Raw genomic sequence first — 9,744 nt, 5'->3', positions numbered from 1 at the left:
TTGAGCTTGATGTTTACAAACCTGTAAGCATTGCATGCAACACATACACACACACACACACACACACACACACACACACACAAATAGCTGTTGATTATGTACAGAATCTCATACTGATATAGGGATGTGACACTTTGGGCGTTCATTTGAATTCACAACCGTTTATGAATATGTAAATTGTCTGAAAACAAATATGCGTAAATTATTATGTGTAATTATACTATCCACTTTAACCGAATTTAGAGAATTAAGTTTTTTTTTTTTTTTTTCGGGGGGGGGGGGGGGGGGGGGGGGGGGGGGGGGTCGGTGTCTTAGTGGTTAGCACGTTCGCCTCACACCTCCAGGGTTGGGGGTTCGATTCCCGCCTCCACCTTGTGTGTGTGGAGTTTGCATGTTCTCCCCGTGCCTCGGGGGTTTCCTCCGGGTACTCCGGTTTCCTCCCCCGGTCCAAAGACATGCATGGTAGGTTGATTGGCATCTCTGGAAAATTGTCCATAGTGTGTGATTGTGTGAGTGAATGAGTGTGTGTGTGTGTGTGTGTGTGCCCTGTGATGGGTTGGCACTCCGTCCAGAGTGTATCCTGCCTTGATGCCCGGTAACGCCTGAGATACGCGAGGTAGTTCGGATAAGCGATAGAAAATGAATGAATGAGTTTTTATTTGCTTAATTACTGTAATTGTATCAATTTTATGTGATTTTTAACTTATTATTATGTGCAGTAATGTGTGAGTTAATAAAAATTCTAACTCTATGATTACTATTAATGATCATCAGAATCAGTGCGTGATGTGTGAAGGAACTTTAAAAAAAATTAAAAGCATGAGTGTGTGTGACCTTTTAACCCTTTAAAGTTTAACCCTCTGAAGTAAATTATTTAATTTAATAAGACGAAAACGTGTGAGACGCCATTAGCGTTAAACACACTAACAATAGTGCCACTCTGTGGCAAAACCGAGTCACTACACTGAACACAACAGCCTGTTCTGTTTAGGTCACTGCGTGGTCACACACACAAACGCGCGCGCGCGCGCGCACACACACACACACACACACATTAAATGAAAAACACTAGTAAGAAATTGTTTTATTTTTGGTAACATACAGAAATATAAAACATCTAAACACTCATGGAGCTTGTGGTACTTCAGCAAGTAAATAATAATTTAATGGTGTTGACCAGTTATCATGTGACTCCTTGTTGCCATGTGACTTCCTGTTGCCATGTGACTCCTTGTTGCCATGTGACTTCCTGTTGCCATGTGACTCCTTGTTGCCATGTGACGTCTGGCTCTGGAAAATTATTTAAAAATTATTATTTATTAAATAAATGATTATTTATACATTTATTATTAGATATGAATAATTAAAGAAGTAGGGTCAGGTGAGTTGGTAAATTGTGTGTGTGTGTGTGTGTGTGTGTGTGTGTGTGTGTGTGTGTGTGTGTGTGTGTGTGTGTGTGCGAAGAAGGTGTTTGTTTACCTGTCCGTTTTTCTTCCTTTCATGCTCCATTCTCATTCAGGAAGTGAGAGATGACTCCATATAGCAGAGGACTATCTTACACACACACACACACACACACACACACACACACACACACACAACAAATTAACCTCAGAACCTCAATGTGTGTATGTGTATGTGTATATGTGTGTGGTAATACACACTCACAGTGTCCTGTTGCTCGGCTCTTCTACAATGTTCAGTTCATTGGCGATAAATGTTCGATCCAGCGGAACATCCTGCTGCCCTGACTCTACACACACACACACACACACACACACACACACACACACACACACACACACTATCACTGTTGTAATAACCCTAGATGATGATGATCCTCTTCCACATATACGCCCTCACAGACAGGTGTGATTGGTTAATTGGTTAATTGTGCGTGACAGGAGAGAGAGCGAGAGAGAGAGCGAGAGAGAGCGAGAGAGAGAGTGAGAGAGAGAGCGTGAGAGAGAGCGAGAGAGAGCGAGAGAGAGAGCGAGAGAGAGAGCGAGAGAGAGCAGGCCCCTCTCACCCATGCTGGGACACCATCAAGATTCATTCAGCATACCACCACTACCTGTCTCAGTGCTACCTGTCTCAGTGCTACCTGTCTCAGTGCTACCCGTCTCACCGCTACCTGTCTCACCGCTACCTGTCTCAGTGCTGCTACCTGTCTCACTGCTACCTGTCTCAGTGCTGCTACCTGTCTCACTGCTACCTGTCTCAGTGCTACCTGTCTCAGTGCTACCTGTCTCACCGCTACCTGTCTCACCGCTACCTGTCTCACCGCTACCTGTCTCACCGTTACTTGTCTCACTGTTACCTGTCTCACCGCTACCTGTCTCAGTGCTACCTGTCTCACCGCTACCTGTCTCACCGCTACCTGTCTCACCGTTACCTGTCTCACCGCTACCTGTCTCAGTGCTACCTGTCTCACCGCTACCTGTCGCAGTGCTTCCTGTCTCACCGCTACCTGTCTCACCACTACCTGTCTCACCGCTACCTGTCTCACTGTTACCTGTCTCACCACTACCTGTCTCACCACTACCTGTCTCACCACTACCTGTCTCACTGTTACCTGTCTCACCGCTACCTGTCTCACCACTACCTGTCTCACCACTACCTGTCTCACCACTACCTGTCTCACTGTTACCTGTCTCACCACTACCTGTCTCACCGCTACCTGTCTCACCGCTACCTGTCTCACCGCTACCTGTCTCACCGTTACTTGTCTCACTGTTACCTGTCTCACCGCTACCTGTCTCAGTGCTACCTGTCTCACCGCTACCTGTCTCACCGCTACCTGTCTCACCGTTACCTGTCTCACCGCTACCTGTCTCAGTGCTACCTGTCTCACCGCTACCTGTCGCAGTGCTTCCTGTCTCACCGCTACCTGTCTCACCACTACCTGTCTCACCGCTACCTGTCTCACTGTTACCTGTCTCACCACTACCTGTCTCACCACTACCTGTCTCACCACTACCTGTCTCACTGTTACCTGTCTCACCACTACCTGTCTCACCACTACCTGTCTCACCACTACCTGTCTCACTGTTACCTGTCTCACCACTACCTGTCTCACCGCTACCTGTCTCACCGCTACCTGTCTCACCGTTACTTGTCTCACTGTTACCTGTCTCACCGCTACCTGTCTCAGTGCTACCTGTCTCACCGCTACCTGTCTCACCGCTACCTGTCTCACCGTTACCTGTCTCACCGCTACCTGTCTCAGTGCTACCTGTCTCACCGCTACCTGTCGCAGTGCTTCCTGTCTCACCGCTACCTGTCGCAGTGCTTCCTGTCTCACCGCTACCTGTCTCACCACTACCTGTCTCACCGCTACCTGTCTCACTGTTACCTGTCTCACCACTACCTGTCTCACTGTTACCTGTCTCACCACTACCTGTCTCACTGTTACCTATCTCACCGCTACCTGTCTCACCACTACCTGTCTCACCACTACCTGTCTCACCACTACCTGTCTCACTGTTACCTGTCTCACCACTACCTGTCTCACCGCTACCTGTCTCACCGCTACCTGTCTCACCGCTGGAGTGAAGTGAGCATGTATGCACCTGCAATGAGGACAGACTCTGTGTGATGATACTTGTTGAACTTCAGGTACTCTCGGATCAGTTCATTAATCAGCAGCGTCTCTCGGCTCGGCTCGGGGCGTCGCTCACTCGGATCATCTAACGCCCTGAACACCTCGGCCCTCATCCTGGCTCTGAGCTGTGTGAGCACGCCTCTCACCTCCAACGTCTCCTTCAGTGCTGTAACACACACACAGTGATTATTAAGTGCTACTCCTCCTAGAGCTTTCAAGCTACATGCACCAAATTCAGACGAGGTGAAGTTTTATTTTGGGGAACCGACGGAACTTTCGGTTTTCCCATAGCAGCCGATCGAATGTCCCAAAAACTCTGATAGACTTGAATGGGGAATTTTATTCATTCTATTGACATGAAATGTCCAAACCCTCAGTAGCCACAAAAGTATTGGTACCCCATCAGGTATTCTGGTGACGGCACTCAACACCAAGTGACGTCACGTGCAGCCCCACCCCCAAAGTAAGCAAAATCAAAAATTAGCACAACATGGACATGTCATATATAAAAACACTCAGCCCAATGAGGAGAACTGCCTCACGTGTATTCTGCTCACGTCACGTGATGTCACGTGATGTCAGGTAAAAATCAAAAATTAGCACAACATGGACATGTCATATATCAAAACACTCAGCACAATGTTGGGAACTTCCTTGAGAGTATTCGGATGACGTCACATGCCTGTCTTCACTTGCCCCCAAATGTTTTGGCACCTTAGCTTTCTGTCCACTTGCCTCCAAAAGTAACACTGACCCTTATGTCTACTCGCCTCGAATATTTCCTTTGTCAAAGCCAACATCAAAGTTTGTTGTGGCGAACTTTACAAATCTAGTTTAGTATTAGTGATGTGCACAGTAACACAACGTGTGAAGCTCTCTACTGCCACCTGATGGATAATTAAACAGTCTACTCTATAAAAACTACACACCACTTCTATAGTCAGTGTGTTGTGTTTAATATTTGTATGATTCAAATATTATTCAGTTATTTGAATGTTAATTACAGATTAAAGTAAAATAACTTACTGTAATTTGGATTCTGGATAATTATTCAGGTGTTTGGAACGTGCTTAATGTTCACATTTGTTAAGGACAGAATGATTAGATGTTTATTGTCTTGTCAGTAATAAGTGGAAATCGTTCACTGAACACACTGAACACCTTTTTTATGTAAATAATCTATATATAGCCTAGCTTAGCTTAACTTAGCGTTAGCCTAGCTTAACTTAGCCTAGCTTAACTTAACTTAGCGTTAGCCTAGCTTAACTTAGCGTTAGCCTAGCTTAACTTAACTTAGCGTTAGCCTAGCTTAACTTAACTTAGCGTTAGCCTAGCTTAGCTAATTTTAGTCTTAGCCTAGCCGCCTCTCTCAAGCTAACGGTTTAACATTAACAGAACATTAACAGAACATTAACAGAACATTAACAGAACATTAACAGAACATTAACAGAACATTAACAGTGTGTTCGCCACATTAGAGTTGATGTTTTCAGATTTGAGAAATCTGGTAGTTCATGTGTTTAATTCAGTTGTTAATATATTACTGATTAAGCTGTAAGCTAAAGTTATTAAATAACTAAATAATAAATAATAATGGTAATATTGGTAATGATAATAATAATAAATAATGGTAAATAATATAATAGTAGAGTTTAAACTCACCGCTCTTCAGGTCTGTGATGGACGCCATTATGGTGTTACGGGTTGCCAGATTGTTATATCCTACGTACTGCATGTGCATTTACAATAGATTTTGGAATCAGAATCAGAAAGATCTTTATCGCCATGAATGTTTTCACATACGAGGAATTTGTTCTAGTACAGAAGCTCCACAGTGTAAACAGTATGGCATTGACACATGAACACGTATATAATAAAGACAGTTGTATGTACAGTGGTTATTCCAAGATTACATGAAAATAGGTTTTGTTATCTTAAGATGACAAGAAATAAGATCACGTGAAGACAGTACAGAAAAATATAAATAATATATGGCCTTTCTGGACTTCTATGTGTTTCAGAAAAACTAAGAATGAAATCTGTATTTAAAAACACACACAGAACTGTCCTGAACTTTTATTGGTATTTAAATTATAAATCATATTTTATTTTAAATTTGTAATCATTTCAAATGTTATGTTATTTCATAAAAATATTCATATATATTTAATGTTAATATTTTACCTGGTTGTAATGTTAAATATGTAACTCTATAAAATCTAAAGTGTAACATAAGTTTCTTATAACAATAAACTGTTGAATTTTGACTTTGATAAAAAAAATATTGATTTATCTTTCTTCTGACAAACTGTCAGATTTATCTGTCTCTGTATGTACAGCTAATTAAAATAAGTGGTTCAACATTTATTAAACATGTTTATTTGTATATTATTGTTCAGTTAAAAAATCAAAAGCTCAATCTGGCAACTCTATCACACACACACACACACACACACACACACACACACACACACACTTTATCTATATCTCTGAAATACAACATAAAGAATAATTTATATTGTATATAGTTACTATGACAAATATGTCAGATAATATCGCAGATCCTGACACGTATCTCTTCCCCGGAAGCAGAAGTCACATTACCACTTCCGGTTGCCTTCCGTAGCTGACGTACAGGTGGATGTGTATGAAGCTGCGATGGCTGGAACAGCGTTAAAAAGATTAATGGCGGAATATAAACGTGAGAAAAATAATTCTGTGTTTATTAAATACGACCTGCTGTTTTGTAGTGAGCGGCTATCTGACTAGGGTATGCTAGGCTAATCTAATGTCAGTTTGAGTGTGCGCGCGCATGTTTGTGAGAGTGTGTGTGTATGTTTGTGCATTCATATTTGTGTCTGTGTGTGTGCGCGTGTCTATGTTCATGTTTGTGTGTGTGTTTGCGTTTGTGTGTTTGTGTTTGCGTGTGTGTTTGCGCGCGCGTGTGTGTGTGTGTGTGTGTGTGTGTGTGTAATGTAAATAATGAACAGATAAAACACTGCACTGTCACAGTGACATAATTAATAACGTTTAGAAGGTTTATATCCACCAATGACCAGTCAAATATCTTCAGGATCACAAGCTGTCTTTGTTCTACAGTTAAGTTCAAACTGTGTGTGTGTGTGTGTGTGTGTGTGTGTGTGTGTCTATGCCCTGTTTCATCCTCAGAACTCACTCTGAATCCTCCAGAAGGCATCGTTGCAGGTAAAACACTGCTGCTGCACCTTACACACACCTTACACACACACACCTTACACACACCTTACACACACCTGTCCACTAACACTAATCATACACTGTAAAGTGCACTAGACCACGTGTAACCCTCACACCAGGCATCATGTCTCCTGTCTTGGGATTGAATTTCAGCTGCAGAAAAGCTCTTGCACATTCAGACAGAAATGTGCCTTGATTTCTATCTTATGTAAATGTACACACTGTTTCAGAAGATTTAATTGTGTGGTCTCTTAATGAAACTTATAAATAAATGAGAAATAAGAAGTCGTCTTTATCTGTTATTTGTTATTTACACTACAGCTGTAATACGGTCTGCAGTCACATCACCTCCATGTCACCTACACATTGGACCCTTTTCACACATGTACTGTACTTATCACTAACCCAACCTTGTCAAACTAATGAAGGGTGTGACCTGAGCCTCTGAGTTCTGTGTGTGTCATTCTGTTAATGTGTGTGTGTCTGTGTGTCTGTGTGTCTGTGTGTGTCTGTGAGTGAGACAGGTCCCGTAAACGAAGAAAACTTCTTTGAGTGGGAAGCATTGATCATGTGAGTACACACATGCATTAACACAGATAACTGACTTCTACACACAATCAGAGGACACTAGGTAAAGTGTGTGTGTGTGTGTGTGTGTGTGTGCAGGGGACCAGAGGACACATGTTTTGAGGGTGGTGTGTTTCCTGCTCTCCTCAGTTTCCCCTCTGATTATCCACTCAGTCCTCCAAAGATGAAGTTCACCTGTGACATGTTTCACCCCAACAGTGAGTCACCTGTGTGTCTTTGTGTCACACACTGAGACAGTAATAACACGGCATATCTACAATGTTACTGAAGTAGTATAGAAAACACTGTGTGTGTGTGTGTGTGCGCAGTTTACCCAGATGGCCGTGTGTGTATCTCAATCCTTCACGCACCTGGTGATGATCCAATGGGGTATGAGAGCAGTGCTGAGAGGTGGAGTCCTGTACAAAGTGTGGAGAAAATCCTACTGAGCGTCATCAGCATGCTTGCAGGTACACACACACCTCCAAGCTGAAACTGTTGGGCCTGAGCAAGAAATAATCAACACTGTTTCAATGTAGTGGTGTGTGTGTGTGTGTGTGTGTGTGTGTGTGTGTGTGTGTGTGTGTGTGTGTGTGTGTGTGTGTGTGTGTGTGTGTGTGTCCCACAGAGCCAAATGATGAGAGTGGGGCCAATGTTGATGCCTCAAAGATGTGGAGAGAGGACAGAGACCAATTCAACAGACTTGCCAAGCAGATTGTCCGCAAATCCCTCGGGCTCTAACAAACAAACACAAACACACACACACACACACAGCACTTTATCTGAGCTGAACTTTTCTCCTCTTCCATTGACCTAATCGACAGATGTAGATGTGAAAGCACCCTTTCTCCTCAGCTGTTCATCAGCTCTGGTCCTCTTCTGTGATGAAGATGGAGTTATGCAGGAGGGATGAGGATGGAGGGATAGAAAGAAGAAAGTGTTTCTCTCTTTAGATGTAGATTTATTTTTTTCAGCATGTGACACAGGTTTAGTTTAATGTTGCCTTATTAAGATGACCCCGTGGGATTGTGGGTAATGACAGTGTTTTGCTATAAAAGCAGTTTGCAGTTTAACTTGTTTTAAGGATTGTGTTGATTTGTTTCTCTGCAGTGACAATATGCAACAATAAAACCACCTCAACCATCCACTGTGCATCTGTGTGTGTCTGTGCATGTGTATGTCTGTACAGGTGTCTGCGTGTGTTTCTCTGTGCATGTCTGTGTGTGTGTCTGTGTTCCACAAGGTTCTGTTTTAGTCCCAGTTCTTTTCTCCCTATATATGCTACCCCTTGGTAGCAAGGTGCACGCTACCCCACTGTTACACTGATGACACACAGCTATGTTTCAGCTCAGTCAAATGTGAGTCACCAGATTAATAAGATTGAAGATTGTGTGAAGGACATTAGACAGTGGACACTTACTAACTTCCTCCTGCTTAACTCACACACACAGAGGTTCTTGTACCAGGACCTCAGGCAGCCAGAAGTAAGCTTTCTGATTACAGAGTAACTCTGGATGGTCTTTCTATTACATGTGCAGCATTAAAAGACCTTGGTGTGATTATTGATACCGGTCTCTCATTTGAAGCTGCTTTGGCTCCCTGTCCAATTTCATACTGATTATAAAATACTATTTCCAAAGTCTCCAGCAGGGGGCAGAGCTTTTTCTTTCAGAGCCTCACAGTTAAAGTTGCGGTCTCTGATGTTTGAAAGCCAATGTTGACATATAAAATCACCAAAACAAACACGCCCCTAACCCAAATGGGTCCCACCCCTGTATTGATAGCTCCGCCCACACATACATACGTAACCCAGACAACTAATGGAAAGAAATGTGTCTTTATCATAGCTGAAGTGAAGAACAATACGATTGTAGATAAACAAACAAGCAAAAATGACACACAAACATAATCATGTAAAGGACAAAGACATATATTAGTTCTGTGTAACAAAACAAAACCAACGTTACTCACCTATCGAGAAGGAAAAAAGCGCCTCGGCGTCTTAAGTAAAGTTGGTCACATATTCACAGATTGGAGTTTCCCGAGTCAATAACTCCTGAGCTAAACGCTGTTACTACACAAAACACGGTTGTAGCTGCGTCTCTACATTACTACGATAGAAAAGAGGTGTTATTTGTGTAGTAACAGCGTTTAGCTCAGGAGTTATTGACTCAGGAAACTCCAATCTGTGAATATGTGACCAACTTCCTGCTCCTTCACCGGGCTCTCAAGTTTTGAAGACAGGCAAGCGTGACATCTCCAACACAAAAAAAAAACAATAATGGGGGAGTTCAGCAGTTCAAGCACAAGCCCAGACATTTTTAGGGACATGATTGAGGACAATGTCCCGTCCAGAG

General features: G+C 42.8%; 2 protein-coding genes across 5 annotated transcripts; one reads left to right on the top strand and one right to left on the bottom strand.

The window, feature by feature from the left end:
* Window positions 1-1,069: 1,069 nt before the first annotated feature.
* Window positions 1,070-5,442, bottom strand: cep20 (centrosomal protein 20). 3 transcript variants are annotated; one of them, XM_060869121.1, is made up of 6 exons: window positions 5,267-5,436; window positions 3,573-3,770; window positions 1,669-1,753; window positions 1,480-1,550; window positions 1,283-1,290; window positions 1,070-1,246 (listed from the first exon to the last, which is right to left on the bottom strand). In XM_060869121.1, the coding sequence occupies exons 1-4, from the start codon at window positions 5,343-5,345 to the stop codon at window positions 1,499-1,501; spliced, it is 414 nt and encodes a 137-aa protein (XP_060725104.1). In that variant the 5' UTR covers window positions 5,346-5,436; the 3' UTR covers window positions 1,070-1,246; window positions 1,283-1,290; window positions 1,480-1,498. The 3 variants fall into 3 exon arrangements, with proteins under 3 accessions (XP_060725104.1, XP_060725103.1, XP_060725105.1); XM_060869120.1 differs by having other exon boundaries at window positions 1,070-1,290; window positions 5,267-5,433; XM_060869122.1 differs by lacking the exons at window positions 1,070-1,246; window positions 1,283-1,290; window positions 1,480-1,550 and having other exon boundaries at window positions 1,665-1,753; window positions 5,267-5,442.
* A 742-nt stretch (window positions 5,443-6,184) lies between these two features.
* ube2g2 (ubiquitin-conjugating enzyme E2G 2 (UBC7 homolog, yeast)) lies at window positions 6,185-8,532 on the top strand. Of its 2 annotated transcripts, none has more exons than XM_060869117.1 (6): window positions 6,185-6,305; window positions 6,773-6,808; window positions 7,345-7,390; window positions 7,487-7,605; window positions 7,717-7,857; window positions 8,016-8,532. In XM_060869117.1, the coding sequence occupies exons 1-6, from the start codon at window positions 6,263-6,265 to the stop codon at window positions 8,126-8,128; spliced, it is 498 nt and encodes a 165-aa protein (XP_060725100.1). In that variant the 5' UTR covers window positions 6,185-6,262; the 3' UTR covers window positions 8,129-8,532. The 2 variants fall into 2 exon arrangements, with proteins under 2 accessions (XP_060725100.1, XP_060725101.1); XM_060869118.1 differs by having other exon boundaries at window positions 6,234-6,305; window positions 7,341-7,390.
* The last annotated feature ends 1,212 nt before the right edge of the window (window positions 8,533-9,744 follow it).

This window comes from Tachysurus vachellii, chromosome 4, assembly GCF_030014155.1.
Source record: "Tachysurus vachellii isolate PV-2020 chromosome 4, HZAU_Pvac_v1, whole genome shotgun sequence".
Lineage (NCBI taxonomy): Eukaryota > Metazoa > Chordata > Actinopteri > Siluriformes > Bagridae > Tachysurus > Tachysurus vachellii.
The sequence above is the reverse complement of the archived record's forward strand: the minus strand, read 5'-3'. Positions and strand labels throughout refer to the sequence as shown.

Excerpts from the sequence above, each read along its gene's own strand:
- cep20 (XM_060869121.1), bottom strand. The coding sequence starts at position 5,345 with ATGCACATGCAGTACGTAGGATATAACAATCTGGCAACCCGTAACACC. Across the intron at positions 1,754-3,572 it reads AGAGTCTGTCCTCATTGCAG|AGTCAGGGCAGCAGGATGTT; the intron begins GTGCATACATGC and ends GTGTGTGTGTAG. Across the intron at positions 1,551-1,668 it reads GAGCCGAGCAACAGGACACT|TCCTCTGCTATATGGAGTCA; the intron begins GTGAGTGTGTAT and ends TGTGTAAGATAG.
- ube2g2 (XM_060869117.1), top strand. The coding sequence starts at position 6,263 with ATGGCTGGAACAGCGTTAAAAAGATTAATGGCGGAATATAAAC. Across the intron at positions 7,391-7,486 it reads GAGTGGGAAGCATTGATCAT|GGGACCAGAGGACACATGTT; the intron begins GTGAGTACACAC and ends GTGTGTGTGCAG. Across the intron at positions 7,606-7,716 it reads TGACATGTTTCACCCCAACA|TTTACCCAGATGGCCGTGTG; the intron begins GTGAGTCACCTG and ends GTGTGTGCGCAG.